Source organism: Phacochoerus africanus, chromosome 3 (genome assembly GCF_016906955.1).
Source record: "Phacochoerus africanus isolate WHEZ1 chromosome 3, ROS_Pafr_v1, whole genome shotgun sequence".
Classification (NCBI taxonomy): domain Eukaryota; kingdom Metazoa; phylum Chordata; class Mammalia; order Artiodactyla; family Suidae; genus Phacochoerus; species Phacochoerus africanus.
In genome coordinates, this window is record NC_062546.1 from 1,162,235 (window position 1) to 1,184,956 (window position 22,722).

Below are 22,722 nucleotides of genomic sequence, written 5' to 3' on the forward strand. Positions count from 1 at the left end.
AGTGGTTCCGCGCTTCTTGTAACTGACGGAGTCGCGTAGGATTTGCACATGTGCTTCAGAAGCACAGCTGGGAGTTCCCATCGTGGCTCAGTGGTTAACAAACCTGACTAGTATCCATGAGGTTGCAGGTTCGATCCCTGGCCTGGCTCAGCGGGTTAAAGATCCAGCGTTGCCGTGAGCTGTGGTGTAGGTCGCAAGCTCCGATCTGGCGTTGCTGTGGCTGTGGTGTAGGCCGGCGGCTGAAACTGATTTGACCCCTAGCCTGGGAGCTTCCATATGCCTTGGGCGTGGCCCTAAAAAGACCAAAGACAAAAATATATATATATCTATCTATCGGCACAGCCGTTACTGGGTCCAGGGGGTCTTGAGGCCCCGGGGTTGTCCTGCCAAGTCTGTGGGAAGGAGCAGCGATGTACCGGCTGGGAGGTGGCTGCGGGTCTCGCCCCTTCTGAGAGCTGGTCACCCCTCCCCCGGATGTGATCCAGGGTGGGGGGCGTCCATTCCCGTGGGTCTCGGATTCCTTCTCCTTGGTGCCTCTGAGGCGTCGACACGTGGCCCCTGGCTTGGTGCCCCCAGATCCAATGGCAGATTTTTGCAGGGTCTTCAGTGCCAGGGCCAGTGGGCCAGGGATCACCCCTTCCGGCGAGAAATTAGGCAGAGTTCCGGGGCAGCGCTGCCCGGTGGGCCCTGTCCCTGGCGGGCAGGTGAGCGGTCAGACATTGCTCTGGAGCTGGAGGGCCGAGGGGGCTCCCTGAAGGTCTGGGGGATTGTCGGAGGCCGAGGACTGGCTGGGCAGAGAGGCTTCCAGGCCGTCCGAAGCCTGCGACAGGGGCTTGTAGAAGAGGCAGGCAGCGGCGAAGAAGACGAAGCCCAGGACCTGGGGGGGAAAGCAGCTGCTGGACCTTGATGGAGCCGCCGCCGCCGCCGCCGGGGCCCCGCGCCCTCCCCAGGACCCACCCGTCCTGCAGAGCTGGCGCCCAGCGGACCCCAGTATTATTACGGGGAACGGAAGGTACAATCGGACTGGGTGGAGTGGGGGGCTGGTCAGGGGCTGCCCAGCATCCGTCCAGGGTACGTGACCACATCACGACCCCCGGGGGAGGACTGTGAGCGGGGCCTTCACTTGGAAACAGCGTCCCTGGCAATGTGATGAGGTGAGGGGTGAGAGGTCAGTCTGGCTTGGGGGGACTCAGGATCCCGAAAGGGGGGCAGCCACGGGCGACGCAGGCAGAGAAGGGGCGGGTCCCTACAAGCCCAGGAGCCCCAAGGATGGCCGGAGAGGCACAGGACACAGTCCCTCAGGTCCCGAGGGAGAAGGGACACCACCAACACCTCGCCGGGGGACATCTGGCCTCCCGAATGAGAAAGAATGAATTCCTGCTGTTTGAGCGCCTGGTGTGGGGGCCTCACGCCAGCCGCCCCAGGAACCTGAGCCGGAGCTGGTCAGCAGTGGCGGTTACATCGCTACAGCCGCTGCACTGACCCCCCCCCCCAGTCACGACAGGGTCACAGGCGGTCTGAGGACCACAGGGTGGGCTCGCACGCCAGCCTCTGCACACCCGAGTGTGTGTGTGTTTAACGCATAAACGCTGGGTCTTCACGGGACACCCACTGTGTTTCCTGAGCACCCCCGGCTGTTGTGCCTGAAGCCAGAGTACGGAGAGGCTGCTTCTGCTTGGTGGCCCTGTGACCGCAGGGGATGTCGCTTAGAGGGTCCACGCATCTGCCCCCCACGGACATGAGCGCTGACTGCGGGGGCCATGCTAAGCGCTGTGCCGAGGTCGGGGGTCATCCTGGCAGACAGCCACCCCGGGGCCAGCCCGCTGCTCTGGCCGAGGGACCGGACAACCCAGGGACAGAGTGAGGGCCAGCTCCCCGCACAGGGCGCGTCACTTTAAACCGACCTGTCGCTCTTGTTCAGAGCCACACAAACCGCCTTCTCACGCGTGGCTCTGTCTGAGCTAGTCTGTGAGGAGACAAACCCGAGCATCACTGGGAGTCGCCTGTCTTGGCGGCTCTTCCCGAAAAGGCTCAAAGGCCAAGCCCACCCTCCACCCTCCACCCGGGGACGGAAACCACGACGTCCTCAAGGCCGGTCCCAGGACTCCGTGTGATCTGGGAAGGTCCGTGCCTTCTCCTCCCATGGGGGGACATTCAGAGTATAAGTGTGCTGCCTCTCCCCCGGTGACACAGGCCAAGGGAGCAGCAGGACGCCTCTCTTAAAGGCTGGAAAGCGGAGGGTTGGGCCAAGAGCAGGGCATAACTCGAGGCCCACGGAGGAAGGAAGGAGAGGGCCCAGCAGCCGCCCTTGGGGAGGGCGGTTTGGTTTCTCCAAAGCCTTAGCGGACCAGGGCCCCGGGCACACCAGCCAGCCCAGCAGTGAGGACCCCGGGAGGCAGGGGAGGGGGAGCGGCTCCTGGGGTCCAGAGAGGGAGCCCCGTGACCGGGCCTGCCGTCCCCCAGCTCCTTCCACTGGCATTGCTGTCATGGTCCCAACCACAACAGCTTCAGACGAGGAGCCTGCTTCTGGAAACTGGGCTACAGGGGGGACCTGGGGTCCTGGCAGGGGTCTGAGCTGTCGGAGACCCCAGGGCCGTGCCCGACCTCCGTGGGAGCAGACTCACCTTGTACAGCAGCCCCATGATGAGCATGTACTGGCTCATGGCCGAGTTCTGGTACACGAAACAGGAGCCCTGCTGGCCGCACTGGTCCTGCCAGAGCAGGCACGACTTGTCAATCACCCAGCCGAAGGCGATGGGCCCCGGGATGCCACCTGTGGGGAGAAGCGCCTCAGCACACGGACACGGCTGGGCCGCCAGGGCAGTGGGCAGTGCCCGAAACCCAGACCGCGCGGCCTCCCAGGAAGGTGGCATCGGCCATTGGGGTTTTCAGGGGATGCAAAGGGGACTTGCCACCATGCAGGGAAAACTCCCCAGGACTCTAGCGGAGCCTCTGTGTTAACGCGGAAGGGGTTCCCTCTGGGCAAATAAAGGACCACGGGTCCCCCTAGCGGACTGTTAGGGAATGGCGCCCTTCCCTGCTGGGGAGACGCACGCACACCAGCTTGGTGAGGAGGCGCTGGGCATATGCCCTTGTGCAGTGAACACACCGCACAACTGTACATGGCCCCTTCCACAGCACAGTACCTAGCGTTCGAACCACGATCCACTGGATTCCCAGGGCAAAGGATCTCTGCCGGTCACAGACGCACCTGCCACGGAAAACCGATGCATCAACGCCCGGGGAGGCGCGGCTGCTCGCCAAGTCTCACCCCCGTGCCGGTGGCCGAGTCCTGGGTGAGCCCCGGGCCGCATCACCACCTCCCCAGGTGGCAAGCACCTCACAGAGGCAGCGCTTTCCTGCCACAGCTTTCTGGGGCCTGGCACGTACCCCACGGGGAGCTGCTGAGAGCTGCCTTAGCTGCAAAGGGAAGGTTCTGGACCAGAGCAAACCCAGGCCCCAGGCTTACCGTAAAGTCGCCGTTAGTGCAGGAATGCTGCTGAGGAATGTAAAGATAATTACAACGAATATGAAAACCAGAAGGAGGGGCTTTCTTTGACAAGTTGAAGTGCATTTCCCTGCAGTAGCATGGCCAAACCCAGAGGACAAATTCTGAGGGACACAGCTACAGTCCCGGTACACCTGGGAGCACACAACAACAGCACTGATTACAGGAGGAAGGGGCGGGGCCTCCCAGGGTCCAGTGCGGCTGACGTGGGCGGTGGCCAAACTCACCTTCTGGCCGCCCGGGCGGGGCGGGGCCGCCTCAGAGCATCCCGCGTGGCAGGGCGAGTGGTACATGAGGCCGTCGGAGCCACACACGGGGGTGTAGTGTCCTGCCCAGCAGCCGCAGTGGGCGTTGCAGGCGGCCGTCAGCTCCAGGTGGCCTTCAGGCAGGAGGCTGCGGGCAGGAGATGAGCAGTGGTGGGGTGGAGGCCAGGGCCAGGCGGGCGCCCCGGGGACACGGGGACAGCCTTGGATCTGGTTCCCCTGGGCCCACGGCTGCGGGTTAACAAACTTGCTGGGTTTGCTCCACCCAAGGAATGGGGCTTCCCGCATGGCCCTCTGCTCCTGGAATCGCTGGACGTGCTGAGCACAGAGCAGATCCAGAGTCCTCCCATCACGCACCTCCCGGCCCGGCTTGTGAGGGCAGAGGCGGCGCGGTCGTGGGGGCTCGAAATGCGACACCGCATGCGGGCAGGTACGAACAAAACCCTCTTCTGGCACCGGCCGCGGCGCCACAGCGGAGGCCACTACACGTGGCCCAGATCATTCACCCGCACACACAGCCACAACCACAGACACACTCCTTGCTCGCCTCCTCGGCTCGGTGCTCTCTTGGAGCTGCCGGGACCCCAGCTCCCTACGTCCGCAGCACAGGGCCCTCTGCTCTCCACCAAGCCTTCTGCACTCTGGCTGTTTCTGACTCTCGCCGTCCCCCAGACGGCACCCTTGCACGCTGCTCTGACACTCTCATCCCCGTGAGGAATTCTTGGGAGGCAGCCGCCAGGCCCAGGGCCAGGTAGCCGGTCTGTTTCAGATACTCCCAGGCTGCGACCCCACGCGCTGTGCCCCTCGTGGTCCCGACGCAGCGACGTGTGGGGGCTGGCGCTGGGCCACTTTCCACGACAGCGCGCACAGAGGACACAGGCAGCTGCCGTACCGTTTTATAGCTGGGGACTGGGGCTCGGTGTGCGCGTGCCCAGTGTCCTTGCTGTTATGACGTCTCCAAGGACGCCACCCCCTCCCCCAGGGACCGCTGGTGACCCCAACAGGCATGCCACCTGGCTCGTACCTCCCATTGTAGCTGACAGTCACGCCCGCCATGGGCACGTTGGGGCAGTGTGTGAGGAAGGCCAGGGTGGTCAGCCCGCTGGCCAGGGTGCAGAGCAGGCAGAACTTGATGGTGCCCGAGCCACGCAGCTTGAGCTTGTTCACAAAGAAGCCACCCAGGAACGTGCCCCCGCCGCCCGCCGGCACCACCAGGTACCCTGCGCAGAGGGAGGGGCTCAGTGACGTCCTCAGAGCCGCGGCAGCGGGGCCACCCACGCGCGCAGGGTCTCGTCTCCACTTCACAGGTGGAGCGCTGGGCTCTGCACCCAACGTGGGGACCCTGACCAGGCCTCCCGGGGGCCACTGGGGGAGCCTTGGCCCTGGGGCCTGGGGTGGCCACCGGGTCAGCCACTCAGAGGCCCAGGGATGGGCGCACGGTGGGCAGGACAGGAAGAGGAAAGGTCACTGCCCCGCTCGGGAGGCCCCAGGACGTCGTCCTCCCTGGCCCAGCACAGCCTCTGCAGAGTCCAGCCCTGAGGGGTATTCGGAGAAGCTGGTGGCTGTCACGCGTAGCGAGAGGGACTCGTGGGTGTGTGGCTTCCAGGCCACCCCGGGGGAGGGTGCAGATGGGGTGGGGTCTCCAAGGAGTCGGGGAGACCTCAAAGCCCCTGGGCTCAGTGAGCCCCTCTCCCCAGATGGAGACAGCTTGGCGGGGCGGGGGGGGGGGGGACCCAGAGGCCATGGCCGGTCGGAGAGGGGCTGCTGGGGGAAGGGGAGGCAGCTGTTGTGGATGGGTCTGGGTGGGGCGGTCAGTCGAGAGCCAGCAAGGAGGGGTGAGTGGGGACATTGGTCGCAGGGTGGCCCCTAATCTGCGGCTGTCCTCCCATGCAGGACACAGAGCCCAGGGGGCCGGGATTGACCCCATGTCCAGTGACCACCTCCACGTACCTCCTGGCTGGGGACGGCCAGGCCTGAGGGAGCCCGGCGGGAGTCGCCAACCAAACCCTTTCCGCCAGGAGCCAGAGATGACAAAGGCCCAGGCTCTGGGGGGTGGCTCCGGGGCCTGCGGGGCGTGGTCAGCACGCTCCAGTCCGCGCTTCCCAACCGCCCTTGGGAAGGACTGCGCCGCCTCCCATGGGGGCCGGCCTTGGCGAGCGTGAGCAGAGCTGCTGTGTGAGAGCCAGAGGCCTCCGCTGGGGTCCCCGCCTGGGGGATCCCACGCCCAGCGCTGCCTGGGCTCCCCGAAGAGGCTCCCTCAGCCCCTCGGTCTGGAGAACCAACCAAAAGGCGGGGGACCCCTCCCAGGCTCGGGGGTGTTCTCACCGAACAAGGTGGCGGCTTCCGAGGCGCTCAGGCTGAACTGGGACTCGAGGAACTTGGGGCCGAACGTGGACATGCCGGCAATGAGCGTGGCCTCGGTGGCCCCGGCCAGGCAGAGCAGGATGAACGTGGGATTCTTCAGGAGCAGCCAGATGGACCTGGAGGGAGAGGGGAAGGGCGCAGGGAGAAGAGACAGGGGCCGAGTGGGCCAGAGCCAGGACGCGAGGAGGCCGGAGCTCCTGAGGCCACGGCCCTTCCCACCTGAGCACAGAGCCTGGTCTCAGAGGGGAGTGGAGTAGGGTGCGGGGAGCCAGGCACCCCGCCCTTACTCTTGTGAGGCTGGGCTGTGGCGGGCGGAGCGCGGGCGCCAGGACCCGGAGCCTATGGGCTTGCTGCGAGAGCTGCTGTCCAGAGTTCTGGCTCTGGCCCGGGGAGAGCCCCGAGTGACCGTGACACTGTTGAGTCACCGGGGGCAGCTGCGAGGACCGGCAGAGGGGCCTGAGTTGGGAGCGGAGGCTGGGGGAGGCGACTGTCCCCAAGTCCAGCACGGGGACCCCTTCTCAGTCACTAGCTGGTGAGGGGGGTGACGGGAAGCCCTGCAGACTTGGACCAAGAGGCCCCTCCAAGGAGCCCCTGGGTGGCCTTGGCTGGCTCCCCGGCTTCCCTGGGTGTGACTTGGGGGGCTGTGGCCAGTGGGGTCCCGGCAGTGCCCCTCGCACCTGCCTGACAGCTCCCCAGGGAACCCGGCCTGGCCCTTTCTGCACGGCGCTGGGAGGAAGGGCCTTGGGCTCAGTGTCGGGGTGGGGACCCTCTGTGCCCCAGAGGCCATGGCTGACCCTGCACAATGGGTTTCAGGAGCGTCGGGCGTGGGCTGTGACCCCATCACCCGTGTCATCCCTGCGGCTCTGCGGGGAGGCGACCCCCACCCAGTGTCGCAGCGGAGGTGCGGGCATGGCGCCAGGCGCTCACAGCAGCCCGTCCGTGGGATGAGCACAAAGGTTCTGGAGGCCCACACTCGGGGTGAACCGGGTCCTGCGTCCCTTGGGGTTGGGGGCCTAAGCCGTGCTGACGCCTGCGTGTACTGTTTAAAAGGGCCAGATGCCAGGGGCTGTTAAAATGCCATGTGCAGCACAGAACAAAACAACAGCAGCAAAACAAACTCCTTTCTGGGCCATGAAGGGGCTGAGCTGAGACCAGGACATGGGGGCGGGCTGCAGAGAGGCCCAGGAAGGAGCTTGGCTCTGCCCTTCCCCACCCAGCCCCTCTCAGCCCCAGCCGGCAGGTCCTGGACCCCTGGGCACAGTGTTCTCCGGAGCCTGGGGTCCTGGCCGGACGGGCTCCCGCTTGGGCGCGAGACAAGGCACAGCCTGATCACCAGCGACTGGCCGTGGTCTGATCCGATCACAGCAGCTCTGACAAGGGCCACCTTTGTCCCGTTCTCTGTGTCTTCAGCAAAAGGCGTCATGAGCCCCCCGCCCCCGTCCCCCTCCCCACAAACCCCATGATCATCCTCCAGCAGGAGAGAGCCCCCCCCCGACCGGGTCCAGCCGTCTGCGCTGACGCCTGCCCGCACGTGTCAGAGCAGCTGGCACACCTTGACATCCAAAGGCCCGTCCTTTGGAGGACGCAGCCCGGCGGCACAGTGGATTCTGCACAAGTAGGTGCCTGGGGAGGGGAGCACGATTAGCCTTTGTGTCCCAGCAGGGGGAACCCGGGCTAATGAAGTCACCCCCACACCACGGCGTCTCAGGGTGACCTCGGAGCCTCGTCCCCATCCTGACTCAAAGGGGCACCTGAATCCTTCAAAACTGACTTTCAACCTCAAGGACTGAAAAGGCTTCTTTCTGGTCCACAGCCCGAGTCCGGCATCCATGAAGAAGTCTCAGAGGCAACACTGTCCCTCATGGGCGCTGGCGGTCGGGGCTTTCAGGCCCTGGGGAGGGGCGGGGTGGAAGGGGGTGGAGGGGGCCCCGGGTGTGGCCAGTCCCTGCCTGGACCTGCCCAGGTTGCTCGGCGAGGCCCGCAGGAGGTGACTGTCCCCAGAAGTACATGAACTTCCCATTTCTTAATCTCAGCCGACAGGCTGCTCAGCTGAAATCCCATATTGAGTTTGCTCGGGGAGCTAGTCCCGCCCTTGACAGAGGGCCCGTGTCCTAGGGTTTATTTATCAGCAGTTGGTTTGGGGAACCAAGCCTGAGCATAAACCGCCTCATCTTGGCCTTCGTCCAGGTCCACGGGGGACCAGGCTACTGCCGTCCTCGGCGCTGCTCAGAGGGGACGGGGGGCCCTGCCCTGCCTGGGGCAGCTCCACTGCAGGTGTCAGGAGGTGGGCCAACTGCCCTCGCACGGAAGCCCCCGCACCCTGGCCGCGTGGCCCCGCCAGGCTCAGAGGCAGCTTCCGAGTGGGCGGCTGTTCAGGGCAGCCAGGGGCCTCCCTGACGCCACGCCGCCCTCCCCATGTTGAAGAGAGACAGCGGGGGCTCCTACCTGCCACTCACAGACCCCGCCCCGCATGGCCGGTTCCAGGCTCAGGAAACTCCAGGGGCAGGTAGGTGGGCGTTTGCCGAGGCCGAGGATTTGGGGGTTGGGGGGGAACCATCCAAGCTCCTCCACCTGCCTGGGAGAGCCCCCCACCGAATTGCCCGAAGAGGGGCACTGACCCCCCGCGGCCCCCAGGCCCTATACTGTCCCCCTGAGACCCTAGAGGCCCAGCCTCTGTTTGTCCCAACCTGCGCAAAGCAAGACCAGGTCCCACACGAGGGGAGGAGGGGTGGAGCCCCGTCGGCACCTGCTGGTGCCGCCTAATGGGGGGCAGCTCATGGGGAGTGGCCTGGGGGGTCAGTCTTGCCCTGGGAACCCTGGGCACGCTGGCTGCGCTCAGGCACGGGGATTCGCTCCGTGACCACAAGGCGCCAGGTGCAGCCGCCAGAGCCTGCCATGTGGGGGCGCAAAGAGGCCCCGGTGTGCTGGTGGCCGGCGCAGTGGGCCGGGGGGTGGGGGGCAGGTGCCGCCGGGCTGAGGCCCGGTTTCCCGTCAGAACCACCGTTAGTGGCCCTGAGAGGAGGCTCTGTCCCCTGCACCTTAATCTCGTTGCCCAAGTTTGGGGGCCAAGACCTGAAGCTCTGGGGTCAGAAGGAAGGTTAGGGGCTGTGTGCGCCCCTGATGTGGCCCAGGAGGGGGTCACAGGATTCTCCCAGCTCAGGATCAAGAACTCAGCGTACATAGGGCCCTAAAGGGTCTTTGGGACACAGACACAGACGCGAGCCCCCCACCCGGGTCCTTACAGAGGCAGGTCTCTGATGGTTTTCCCGAAGTCAGGGTTGCTGGCTGCCTTGTGGCTGCTGTCCTTTAACTGGTGAGTTTCAGATGCTCTCATGACCACGTAGCGCTGGGAGCCTGGGAGGACCAGGATGTTGGCGGGGGACAGAGGCCAAAGGCCCCAAGGGGCCCCCCGCCAGGTGTGGGACCAGCTGCAGGACAGGGTGCCTGGCCAGACATCCCTACTGAGGCACCGTGGTGACGCGCTGGCAGGGATCGGGGGTGGGAGAAGCCCCCGGGCTCAGCCTGAGACCAGAGGGAAATGAAGGGATGGAAAGGCCCCGCCTCCATTGAAACAAGCCTCTTCTGTGGGTCTCTGAGCTGGGAGAGGCCACAGGGGCCGAGGGGGCCCTTGGGTCGGGCCGCCCCGCAAGAAGGCAGCCCCGCCCAGGAGATGAGGGTCCCAGCCACCCGCCCGCCGCCCCAGGACCCGGAGGAGGAGCAGGGGACAGTGTCCTGTCTCCCACAGGCCCGGGACGCGAAGCTTACCTGGCAGCTGCCGTGGGTACCCGAGAATGGGGACTGCGATGAGGAAAGCCGCGGCTCCGGCGCCCAGGAAGCCGACCCACCAGGCGCCAACCCAATGCGGGCTCTCCGTGGTCAGCTCTGTCCTGCAGGAAGAGGCACTTGGGATCAGAGGCGCTTAGCGCCTGGAGCGTACGAACCCTCTGCCCACCAGTCGGAGAGAGGCCGAGACCGAAGGCTCTGCCTGAGGCCCTGCCCTTATGCCTCACCGCCACCCGGTCTGGGGCTGGCCGTGGGCGGAGGGCACCCGGACCAACGTGGGGTGGGGAGGATGGCAGCTTGGCCACCGGCTGCCAACCCTGAGCTGCCCGCCCAGCCCTTGCTCTGGGGCCCAAGAGGCTGCCTCCCCTGGAGGCCACAGCGGGGGGCCAGGCGGGGCAGGCACACCTGAAAGAGTAGGAGGCACCTGCCCCAAAGCTGGCAGAGGTGGCACCTGGCCTCCTGAAGCTCAGGGGGCAGAGCGGGGGCTTGCCCGCCACCCCAACCTGCACACAAGTGCATTTTCCAAAGCAAAGGTAAGTCGGGAAAAGCATGGGTGGGCAGCCGCGGTGGATGGGAGCCTGGGGCAGGGCGGAGGCAGCCGGAGGCCTGGGGGGGTATACAGGGGATCAGGGAGAGCCACTGCCCAGCCCAGCGCGGCCCCAGGCGGGGTGGGCCAGACGGGATCCTCTGCCTGACCCCTTCATGCCCAGCGGCCCAGGTCCCAGAGCAGGGAGGGATGCGGCCCACCTAGCCCTCTGCACAGAACATGCCCCTGGACACTGATTTTCGCCAAGCTGAGGCCACCCCGACGCGCGGGCAGCCCTCTGCCGAGAGAGTCCGGAGCTCTAGCCACGTCCCCGCATGTCCCCGCAGACAGTTAGGAGAACCGCCCCGACGGAGATGCTGAGACACCCCCTCCCCACGGAGGACGGAGGGGTCGGCCCCCAGAGCCTGGCCCTGAGGGAAGGACCCCCCCTGCCCCTGTCCCTGCCCCTGTCTCTCTCCTGCTCAGATGTACGAAAACTGGAATCATGAAAGGTGAGAGGAAACGGAAGAGCCACACGTGACAGGATGAGAAACGTGCTCTCGCCGCTCCTCCAGGTCCTGACACGGTGCCTGAGCCCCCTGAGCGTCCTGGGGGATGGGAGGGTCTTTGGTTCAGTGAGGCCCCTCTTGGCGCACCCCCGCAGGTTCCGACGGGGCCCGGTCCTGTGATTAGGAGCCTGGAACTTCCAGTCCCACCCCGACCCCTGGGGGGTTGTGGTCAGCGATGGCCGATGATTAATCAATCCTGCCTAAGCAATGAGGCCCCCCAGAAACCTAAGGACAGGGTTCAGAGAGCTTCCAGGGCGACCGCATGGAGGTGTGGCAGGGAAGGCGCCCAGAGCGGGCCCAGAACTCCAGGCCTTGCCCCATTGGGTTGTCCCTGGGTGTGAGGAACTGGCCCTGGGCGGGTCGTGCTTTCCTGAGTTCTGTGAGCTGCTCCAGCAGATCGCCGGGAGGCGGGCCACGGGGCTCTCCGATTTGCAGCCAAGTTGGGCAGGAGAGTGGGTGGCAGGGACCTGCCCCTGGGGGGGGGGGGGCTCTCCTGGGACGGCCCCTCACCTCTGGCCTCTGAGCTGACCCCAGAAAGTCAGCGTCAGAATTTGGCTGCATCTGGGACACCCGGCTGGGTCCCGAGGGGGCGTTGGAGCCCTGCTTGGTGTGGGCCCCTCCTGGCCACATGCCCTCCTGCCCCCCGCAAAGAGGCTCATGTTGGTGGCAGGAGAGTCCACAGTTTGTTGTGGTCTTAGCCCCAGGAGGCCGTCCGTCCACGCTGCCCCCCTCAGGCCGTGCTCCCCATGCGCCCACAAGTCCCAGGTCCAGCAGAGCAAGGCCGGGACCGGGACCTGCCCCTGCTCCCCCGCAGTCCCCCTGCGCCAACGGTGGGGTGGGCGTTTTCTCCGCTTGACATGACACGAACCCGGGGATGGAGCCCAGGGCACTCACCGTGTGCCTATTTCGGTGTAAATATTCAGCAGGGCACCTCCGACCAGGTAGCCGGCTGCGGGGCCGAGGATGGCTGCGGTGTAGAAGGTGGCTGGAAGGGAAGCAGAGCCGTTGGGGATGCGTCACGTCCTGCTCCGCCGCCCCGGGGCCCATGGGTGGCTGACACTCCGCAGCCCCCCACCCCCGGGGAGAAGCCCCCTGCATCTCTGCACCTACACCCCAGCTGGAGCACGAACCCCTTTCAATCAGGGTTTTGTCGGGTCTGATGTCGGCTGGTGCCAGCCTTTCCAAGGGGCCGCTCAGACACCCCCCAGAGCCGCTGCAGGCGTGTTTGGGCTCTTTCCCGCCCCAAGGACCAACGATCCTGAGAACTTAACTTACGGGATGCGGGCGGCACCCATGCGGTGCTGCAGGCTCACCTGGGGCCCCACGCCCTCCCCCCCCCACTCCCAAGCCTGTCCCCAGAACAGCAACCAAGGGATGTGGACGGGCTGCTCCAAGGTGGACGGAAGGCAGGGGCAGCTGACAAAGCCTGGCTGGGCTGGAGCACCAGCCCCGGCCCTCGGCTGACCCGAGTGCCTTCCCTGGCAGGACCTCGCAGGAGGGGCTTGGGGAGGCAGCCGGCACAGGCTGAAAACTCAGAAATCCCACCCGAGATGTGGGAGAGGGTCTCCGGGGCAGCGTGCGGCTCAGCCCCGCGGGCAGCATGGCAGCAGCACCCAGCACGGGTCACCAGCCAACCCTACGCCTAACGTCCCCTGGGCTCTGGGCCCCACGAGGTGTGCTCAGGGGTCAGGCTGCGGCCGGCCAGCACCACCTCCCTCACCGGAGGCGTCCAGGTGACACGCAGGGCAGGGCTCGCCTGCCACCTCACCTGGGAGCACCTGGGGCCACCCGGGACCCTGTGAGCCAACAGGGAGATGCCCGTGGGGGGCTCGGACGGGGCCAGGCTCCGAGGAGGCGCCCAGCCCGCGCCACTCACCGAGGTAGACTGGCGAAGAGCTGGACTTGACGTTCTCGTCCAGGTAGGTGACGCCCAGCGTGTAGAGCGGCGTGGCCCCCACGCCGTGCAGGAACTGGCCCAGCATGAAGACCAGCCGGTAGCCGGACAGGCTGGACGCGCGGCCCCCGCACGGCGTGCTCTGGTTGGCGCGGCAGGTGCCCACGACCTCGTCCCCCTGCACCTCGTAGGGGCCGGTCGTGAAGTGGGGCAGCGCGAACACCAGCGAGCCGGCGCCCATGACCAGCACGCCCCAGCCCAGCCAGCGGGGCTTGTGGCCGTGGCCGCCGAAGTAGCTGACGAAGGTGAGGCAGAGGCAGGCGGCCACGTCGTAGGAGCTGGCGGTGAGGCCGCTCTGGTAGCTGTGCAGGTCGAAGCGCCGCTCGATGGACGTGATGACCGAGTTGATGAAGCCGTTCACCGTCATGCCCTGCAGGAAGGAGGCCGCGCACAGGAACAGCAGGAAGCCGCAGGGCGTGTTGAAGACCTGCAGGCACGCGGGCGCGAAGGCCCGCCAGCCGCACGCCTCGCCCGGCCCCGCCGCCGCCACGTAGCGCACCTCCCGGGCCGCGGCCTGCGGCCCGTGCTTCTCGGGCTGGCACAGCGGCTGGCTGCTGGAGTCCAGCGGGCCGTGGGCGGCCGCGCGCAGGGCACCGGGGCTCAGGGGCGAGCCGAGCGACGCCCGCCTGACGGGGGGCGTGTGGTCACAGCCGCCGTTGGCAGCCAAGGGGGGCCTGGGGAAGACTGGCTGCGGCATCGAGACGAAGGGCTTGTCCCCCGCTGAGTGCTGGGGCATCTCGGAGGAGGCGCGGCAGCGACGGCAGTGCAAGAGGACAGGCGGTGCTCCGGCGGCGGGTCGATCTGCGGGAAGGGGTTCTGTGAGTTTCCCCCGTCCCCGGGGGCCTATGGCTCTGCCTGCGGGGTTCTCAGCCTGGCAGAGGTGGCCTTCCTGACCAGCCCCCTCCCCGAATCCAGACTCACGCACGCAGGGCAGCCCCCGTCTGGTCGCAGGGCAGAGCTGGCCTGGGTGAGGCCGTAGAGCAGGGCTGATGCAGAGACACAGCGGGACGCCCAGGAGGCCGCACGCTCCCCTGGATCATGCGCCCCCCACTTCCGCCACGGCCTCAGCTTGGCCGGCGAGAGCTGTGTGCTCTCTGGTGCTGACCACCCAGCGCAGCCTCAGTTCTTCCTTAAACCCACGCCGTGCCCTCCCGGTGCTCCTCAGCAGGAAAGGAACTGCGTCTCAGTCCAGAGTGTGGCGGGTGTGGGGCATGAGGACGGGGACGCACGGCTGGCCCACCCTGTGCCCCCAGGATCGCCGCCGTGCTGGGCTGGCATGGGCGGGAGGGTGAGCCAGCGCTGGGCCTCACTCGCAGTGAGCTGAGTCTCTTGATGCAGAAATGGCTGCAGTCTGCAGCCCTGTGGGCAGGTTGAAGGGAAGTTGTGCCAACACGCCTCCTTCTGCAACCTGCCCCAGCCTGTTCCTGGTGCCCGCTCTGGGCCCTTGCTGCCCACTCCTTCCCCACCGACCAGAGGAAGCTGGGCCGGGCTGAGAAATCGCTGCATCTCCAGGCTCCTGGGGGCTGCCCTGCCCCCCCCAACACCCCCAAACCTGAGAAAGGGTGGCACCTACTGCCGGGTAAACGGGTCCTCTGGTTGCCCCGAGGCTGCCTGGGAGCCCAAGTGGCAACAACCACACTGCATGTTAAGAGGAAAAATGCTGATTTTCCCACCCGGAATAAAGAGCCGGCACACGCCGGGTTGCCGGGAAGGAAAACACCGGATCTTGGTTGTCCTCACAGCCCCTGGGCCCACGCGGGGTCCGCTGCTGACCCCATCACTCCTCCCGGGGTGCCTCTCGCCATGGGCTGAACTGTCTCCCCAAGGAAGACGCATTGGAGGCCCCAGCTCCTCAGGATGTGAGCGACTCAGAGGCAGGGCCTCTGAAGCGGTCAGAGTGGGCCTGGTCCACTCGGGCCAGTGTCCCTTTCAGAGGGGGCCCTGGACACAGACACGCCCTCGGGAGGACACACGGTGGCCACTCAGGGCCCAGAGGTGGCCGCAGACCAGACACCCACTGTGCAGCCACCGCACGGGGGACACTGGGTGGCAGACGCCGGGAGGTGCTGCTGCAGGGGCGTTGGCGCTGCCCCACAGCTGCCTCAGGTTGAGTCTCGCGGACTGAGTCCTTCAGGCACTGATGTGCTGGGCCCCGGACGGGGACAGCCGCGGTTCCCACCCCGAGGGTGAGCTTATTCAGGAACTGTCCTTGCACGTGTCACCCGAGATTGAGATGGGGTCACCTGGCTTGGGGCAGGCCGCAAATCCAGGGTCTGTCCTTAGGAGAGAGGCCAGGTGGCCACAGAGACTGGATGATGTGGCCTTGAGCCAAGGACTCCGGGGCCACCAGGAGCAGGGGATACAGGAAGGACCTGCCCACCCCCGACCTCGGGCTCCGGCCACCAGAATTGGGGAGAAAGCTGTGCTGTCTTAGGCCCCCGGCTTGTGGCCCTTTGTTCCAGCAGCTCCAGGACCCTCCGCAGCCCCTGGGGAGGCCTGGCCTTCGGGAGGCTGCAGGCCTGGAGGGAGGGGCAGTCTGAGCTTAGTGGACACTCAGAGCAGGACGTGAGCCCAGCTGGTTCTCCCCCTCCCTGGCCCACGGGGCGTTGAGGGGACCTCGGGGGTGGCCTGGGGGAGCTGTACCTGGCATGGGCCTTGCTGGCAGAGAGCAAAGAGGGCTCTTCAGCCATCGTGGCCACAAGCGCCTGGGTGGGTGCTCAGACGGAGGATTTTTGGCTTGTTGGCTGTTTGTTTGTAAACAAAAGACTGGCTTTCTCTTGTGTTAACCACACCCAGGTCCCGGAGGCAGATTTGTGTTTGGAGGGGATCTGGCTGCACCTCCACCCTGCTCCCCTGACACCACCGCTTCGAGCCTCAGAGGCCAGGGCGCCCCAGCTTTCTGCCGGACCTCGGCCTGCTCCTCGGCCCCCTGGGCACAGCCATCTCACTGAGGCGGCCGGTGGGCTGGTGGCCGCTACCGTTCCCGGTGCAGGCTGGAAGGGCGCGCCTTCCGAGCTAATCTCAGCCTCAGCCGGGCTCCTCTCTGGCTGCCCCCGGGCGATGCCTCAGGAGGCCCCCCCGGCGATACCTGTGCTCCACGCTCACGCCAACATCACGAACGTGCAGGCTGCGGGCATGACGCTGCTGCACCCTTGGCCACAGCCCACGTAACAGGCGGCGGAAGCCGGCCCAGAGGGGTCAGTGATTTTCCCAAGGCCGCGCAGCCGGCCAGGGCCAGTTAGGACGAGGCCACATGGTCCGGCCAGAGCCCACGTGTGCAAGTCACAGTTGTCCTGGCCAGCATGGTACTCAGAGAACCGTGACCGACTGTGTGGCATTTACACACGGGCCGACTGTTTACTTTGGAAACTGGCACTGCCAGGCTCTCGGAGGCCTGATCTTGAGGCCGAGCGTGGAGAGAAAAAATTCCACCTCAGCCGTTCCCCTGGGGCCCAGGGCCACGCCCGGAGCTGTATTTATAGAGTGGCCGCCTCCGTGTACCCTGGTGTGCCAGGCTCTGCGCAGAGAGCTGGAAGGAAGGCGCCTACAGAAGGAGCAAAATGTCCATGCTGTGAGAACAGCGCCAGGAATTCCGGGGGCAGAGCAAAGCCAGACAGCGGCACCTGTCTGCAGACCGGCCCCGAGGCCCTGTGCCCAGATTCTGTCCAGCGCACACACTCGATGCGGGCGATCGGGCCTCGTGGCACAGCTTGGAGGGCGAGAAGCGTGGGCCCTGGGACAGGACGGCTCTGCCTCCCACCAGCCCGCAGGGCAGACGGGCTCAGGAGACACAGGAAACGGAGACTTCGCCCAGAGGCCGCCACGTCGTTGTGCTGTGGGGGGGAGTGCCCCCAGTGCTTTGTCTCCGCACATGGACACGGGCACCCGCGCCAAGACACCTGCGTGTGCACCGACCTGGGATGGAGCCAAAGGGAATGTGCCCAGGCAGGTGCTCAGAGAGGTCTGTCTGGTGGCCCGTGGGGACAGGGAGTCAGTACTGGGCTGGGGCGTGTCACTGGTGGGCGGGTCTTCCCAGGAGAGAAGCCGGCACCTGCTCACCCTGCCCCCGGGGGCCCTGAGCTCGCTTAAACGCCCCCAGCCTCCCACCCCGCACAGGAGAAACACAGGGGACCCGGCGGGAGGATGGAGCCCACAGCAGGGCTTAGGGGACCACGGAGGTGGAGTTTGTGCGGCTGGGAACAGCCACGAAGAAATACTGTCCTTCCTCTTTGAAGAGAAAGCCCTTAGCAAGACCCCACCTCCGGGCGGTGGGCCGTCCAAACAGCTCCACGTCAGCAGGAAAGTTTATCTGAGCCAAGCGCTCAGGTCTCTGACACAAACACACAAAGCTCAGTCTGCAATCGCACGCGTCACACGCTCGGCACCTCCCAGACGGAACAGCCTATTTTAGGTATTGGCCAGGGACCAGCGGCGCTCCCCACCTGCACAGGATGAGAGTCTGCAGGTGTCCTCACCTGAAAGCCCCGACGGCATGGAACTCCCGGCGTCTCCCGGCACCCCCACCGTCCCCGGCCCGTCCCCCACCCCACGGGAGATCAGAGCCTGCGGGTTAGGCAGGATGATTAGCGGGGGATAAAGTGCACCCGAGGGCCTCTGGCAGCAGCCGCGCACCTGGGGCTTCGGCGGGCGGGAGAGGGTGCCCATGTGTGTGTGCATGTGTGTGTGTGCACGCGCACTTGCGTGTGTGCACGTGTGCGTGGCTGTCTTAGCCCAGGTTTCCTCCGACTCCTGAGCTGGCCTGGCCCATCGGCTGAAGTGTCTGTGCAGAAGGCATCCAGGCCCTGCTCCCCTTCCCACCCCCCTCCTGCTCACATCCTCACAAGCCCCCCACCGCACTGTGGGAAGTCGGTGGCCCCACTGCGGGCGGCTGGGCACGGCCCCGCCTGGGGGACCTACGGTCCCAGTCTCAGGAAAGCATGAAACGGCTTTGCTGTTCACCCGCTGCCCGCTGCCCGATCCTCCCTGCAGGGCTGCGCGGGCGCGGTGCATTTATGCCGCCGAAACCGAAGACTGTCTGCAAAGCGTAGCGGGACACAGGGTCACTGAGAGTAATGGCTAAGCCTCCGGTGGTGGCCCTGGAGCCCCTGGGCCTGGCCCCCCAGAGAGTCTGGCTGCAGCTGGAGCACGCGTCCCCGGGAGGCCTGAGACTGGGGGTCGGCGGGCGGGGCCCTTCTGCAGTCAGGAGGGCTCCCAGGCTCCATCGCAAGCCCTCGGGGAACTGGCAGCCAGGGGAGAGACTCAGGTTTCATTTCTCCTTCCTCATGCTCCAGCCAGCAGATGCCCTGACCTGTCTGGTCCGAGGCCACCAGCCACAGCCACGCCGCTGTGACACGCCCCACACCCACAGGGCAGCCCCATTGAACTCCTGCGCCACAGCCCCCTGGGCCATCCTCCTCCCTCCTTGCGTCCCCAGCCCTGGCACCGGCCGGCCCCCCTGCCCCATGAGCCTTGGGACTCTCCAGGCCGCTGCATCCCCCACCCCCAACCCAAACTGCTCTCTCTTCCTCTGAGGGGGTGAGCAGAGGGGCTTCTCACTTCTTGAAGATGAGGCTCCAAGCTATTGATAGAGCAGGCCCAGGTGGCAGGGCCTGGGGAGACCACTGCTGTGCCTGGTACACCCCACTTTGCATGCCAGGTGAGCACACACAGGTAGGTGGGCAGGAAGCTGGCTGCTTTGCATGGAGGCTGACAATGAAGGCTTGTCTGGGGAGACCCAGGAAGACCCCACCCTCAGGGCGTGTCCTGGGTCTTAGCGTGGACATTCCTAGTCCCGCCCTGTCCCCGTGGCCGAGCGGGGTGTGGGAGGGCGGGGCGAGCAGACTCGCAGAGGCCTTTGTGGGTTTGGGGGTACAGGGGAGCAGGTTCTGGCCACATAATGGGTCTGCTGTGCCCATGGGCCCGAATACTAGGCTTGCAGCATCTGCCGAGAGGTGGACCCAGGGCAAAACATGGGGGGCCCAGGGCAAGCCCGGGAGGGAGGGGCGCCCCCAGCTGATCCCAAGCCCTCTGTGCTTTGGATGGAGGGCGATGCCTCAGGCATCCCCAAGGCCGGATGAAAAAGCCACTGAGGAAAGGCAGCCCCGTGGGAGAGAGGACCGGCTAGAAGCCCCAGCGCCGGAGCGGCGACTGTCTGGACACTGATAAGGGGACCCAGCCTGGCCTCGGTCAGCAGGCCCTGCCCAGCGCTTGGACTTCAGCCCAGAAGCCCCACCGGCCCCGCCGGCCGCCGCCTGAGTGAGCAGCTCCCGAAGAAGCCATGTGGTTTGTGAAGACATCCTCCCGCCCCCGGAAATACAGCCCAAGAGGCTAATTCTGCACCTGCTGGTGGGAAGGGGCTGTCCCGTGGCCGCCAAGAGGAACAGAGGCGCCTGAGGGAAGCGTGACGGCCAAGCCAGGGCAGCGGCCGGGGGAGCCCCCGAGGCGGTCCACAGGGAGCCGCATCCCGGGCCCAGCGTGCCGGCAGCTGGGCTGGTCCCCCTCCTCCAGCAGGGCCAGCTCCACAGACTCGCTCGAGAGCCCTGGTCACCCGAGGCCTGAGTCGGTGTCCCCCTCTCGCTCTTGGGGCAGAATCCCAGCCGGCCTGTTGGGTCACCCGCCACGCTGATGGGCCCGATGTTGGCGCCCATGCCTCCCGGACACTGCCGAGGCTGCTCGGCCGCCGAACGTCCAGGAACAAGAGTGCCTGAGGCCTGAGGATAATTTTTATGTCCCTCCAGAAGCAGACGAGGGCTCTTCCTCTGAGGACAGGGGGCTTGGGGGGACACTTTCGTGGCCTCTGTCCACACCCTAGCGGGACAACATGACTTCAAGACTGACAGCTCAGTGGGTGAACGTGGATTTCAGGGTGAGCGGAGGATACCTGTGCTGTTCGGAAGACAGACGTGGCCTGGGGCCTGAACTGCAACCGTGGTTTGTCAACCAAGCGTCCCTCAGCGGCCGGGGAGGGCCAGGCTCTCTGAGCTGTCACCGTAGTCGGGCTCTTGAACAGGACAGGACGCCGAGCCCTAGACCTCTATGCGCACGGCCCTCGGCCAGCCTGACCTCCAGGTGCCCGGCCACCTCACCATGGTGGTGGGGAGGGACTTGGTTGGGACTGTCTCCCCCGCCTCCACAGGGGCCGTGCCCAGGGAACCATGGATTAGGTCACAGCCACAGGAGGGAAGCAGAGCACGGGGGGGCAGGCACAGGGGACTGGGCCTGACCGAGAGGCCGCTCCCTCCCCTCGTCCTGCAGCACGTGGGAAAGCCGGGCCCTGCAGGCCCACAGGCACCTCCGGCCACCCTCGGGCGCGGACTACCCTGGCCACATGCTCAAGTCCCCTTAGGTGCAGTCCGTCTTTGGGGACCCTGCTCGGTGCCAGGCCTGCTCACCGGGTTTCCTTCTTCCCCAGGGACAGAGCTATGAAGTGTCTGGAATCCCAAACGGGAGGTCAAGCCGCGGCACCGCGTTCTGCCTGTGTGACCTTGGGCAAGGCACTTCGCTGGTCAGTGCCTCCCCTTCCTCATCCGTAGAATGGGGTGAGGGTAGCTCCCTCGCGGAGGGGGGTGAGCGTACAAGGCGGTGATGCTCAAGGCACGAAGCCCAGGGCCTGCCCTTCTAAGGGCTCCGTGAACAGCCTCTTGTCATCATGACCACTGCTAGAGTTCCTTCATCCCCGGACCCGCGGAAACCAGGGGCCCTCTCTCCTCTGAAGTCCCTTTGTCCCAGGCTGCACAGAGAAACTTTCGCAGCACTGCTGTGCTCACGGTTCACTGAGCCCTGCTGGCTCCCGAGAGCCAGTTTCTGATTAGACAGAGGAAACCCAAGGTCCCAAAAGCACCATGAGGAGTGGCCACTAGGAAGCTGGTTCCCTCACTGTGGAAAATTACTACCATTCCTAGAGGCTCCAGGCAGAAACCAGCACCATCACCAAGTCTGACCTTGGCAGAGGGAGCCTCCAGCCTCCCACGGGGTGGGGCCGGGCCTGTCTCCCCTCGTGGCACTGACCCCACTGCCTGGCAGTCTTTCCCCACTGGGTTCCGCATTACCCAGGCTTGCTTGTGGGGTGGGAATCACAGCATCGGCCTCTAGTGTCCCCAGTCTCGGGACAGGTGTCTCCACCAGAAGCCAAGGGTAAGCCCGGACCATGTTTCCACCCTCCTTTGCCCTCCGCCTGCACCCCGGCAGCGTGCCTGGTAACCCACCCACGGCTCTGTGCCAGGCACCGGGACTTACTGTGGCAGGGTGGGGAAAAGGGTGCCGCTTGAGTAGCCAAGGATGGGACCACTCAGTCCCTCCCGCCCAGCGGTAGCCTGGCCCTTGCAGACCGCTCTGTCGCTCTCCCTTCCCGGTGGCATCTGGAGCGCGGTTGGCGCGAACAAAGCCTGGCCGCCAGCGAGAAACTTCTCTTCATGATCATTTCCTCCTTGACTCAGCAGCAGCCGCATCCGCCGCAGGTCGGGGGCCCGCCGGAACCCTGCGGCTCCGGGAGGCGTAGCTCTCTCTGGCCTGACCCGCGTGGCCTGCGCCTGCGTGCGCGCCCGGCCACCTGCCCCGGCCACCCGCCCTGGCCGCTCGCATCATCCTCGCCTGAGCCCCAGCCCCCAACTCATCCCTGTCCCCTCCGCCCGCCGCCTCCTCGGAGGCTCCCTGACTGGGGAGCTGGCAGCGAGAGGGGGTGCATTTTGCGGCTGATTCACCCGAGGCGGGAGGGCGGAGGGGCGCGGGTCCGAGCGCGGTCCCCCTTTCCCTTCATCCCCCGCCGCAGAGAAGCTCGGGGCGCCCTGCCGGTGCCCAGCGTCCCGCCCCGCCCGGCATCCCCGCCGCGTCAGCGCTGGCGCCACCTCGATCCCCTGGCCCCCAGCCAACGTCTGCGGGCACCTGCTGCACTCCTGATATCAGCAGGTGAAGGCTCGGCGCGCCCACGAGTGTGCCCCTGACCGTCCGCGGCCCGCGCTGTCCAGAGCACTCACCGTCCCGAGGGCCCGGCAGCCGCGCTGCGCACCACGCTCTGGCTGCCGCTCCGCGCCCTCTCCCGCTTCATTCATCCCCTCCTGGGCCCGCCCCGCCGCTGGGAGGGGGGCCTCGCGGCCTCCCCTACTCCGGCCAATGGCTGCACAGAGCGAGATGGGCCCCGCCCCCCGCGCCCCGGGGCCCGCCCACTAAGGTGACAGCTGCGGGAGCGCGCGGCGGGGGCGGGGGCGGGAGCAGGCGGGGCTGGAGGGGCAAGGGGCGGGGCCTGGGGCTGGAGCCGGGCGTTGGGCGGAGGGCAGGGCGAAGGGCAGGGCGCCGGGCGGGCGCGGGGGGCGCGGGGGGCGCGGGGCGGGTGGGGGGACCCTGGAGGGGCGGAGGGGCGGCGGCCGCGGCGGCATCCTGTCTGCGTCCCCCAGGTCCCCACCAAAGGCGAGCCTCGTGCGCCCTCGGAGCCGGCGCTGGCCGCGCGCCTTCCTCTGACGGACCCCTCCCACCCCCAGGAGACCCCTATGTCTGAGCTGCTGGCCGGGAAACCAGAGCGGTGAAGTCCGCGCCCAGGCGGTGCGGCGCCTCAGTTTCCAACTGACTCGGAATTGAACCCGGGCGTGTGGGACGGAGACCCGGGGAGCGGGCGTGGGAGGGAGGGAGTTGGCCACCCTACCCCTTCGGAAAGGCCGCAGGTGGCCTGGTGGGGGCCGCTGCGGAGGCCCAGGGGTGCCCCGGACTGGGCGGTAGAGGGGCGGACACTGCAGGGCTGGCCCCAGGTCCAGGCTGGGCTTCGC

At 66.6% G+C, this 22,722-nt stretch overlaps 1 protein-coding gene across 5 annotated transcripts; it reads right to left on the reverse strand.

Annotated features, from left to right (window-relative positions):
- Positions 1-259: 259 nt before the first annotated feature.
- SLCO4A1 (solute carrier organic anion transporter family member 4A1) lies at positions 260-22,014 on the reverse strand. Of its 5 annotated transcripts, XM_047770692.1 has the most exons (13): positions 21,940-22,014; positions 12,890-13,768; positions 11,908-11,998; positions 9,901-10,022; positions 9,378-9,489; positions 6,097-6,251; positions 4,796-4,991; positions 3,736-3,901; positions 3,470-3,642; positions 3,147-3,211; positions 2,625-2,773; positions 1,905-1,966; positions 260-877 (listed from the first exon to the last, which is right to left on the reverse strand). In XM_047770692.1, the coding sequence occupies exons 2-13, from the start codon at positions 13,701-13,703 to the stop codon at positions 631-633; spliced, it is 2,352 nt and encodes a 783-aa protein (XP_047626648.1). In that variant the 5' UTR covers positions 13,704-13,768; positions 21,940-22,014; the 3' UTR covers positions 260-630. The 5 variants fall into 5 exon arrangements, with proteins under 5 accessions (XP_047626648.1, XP_047626650.1, XP_047626646.1 ...); XM_047770694.1 differs by lacking the exon at positions 1,905-1,966; XM_047770690.1 differs by having other exon boundaries at positions 3,470-3,901.
- Positions 22,015-22,722: the final 708 nt, after the last annotated feature.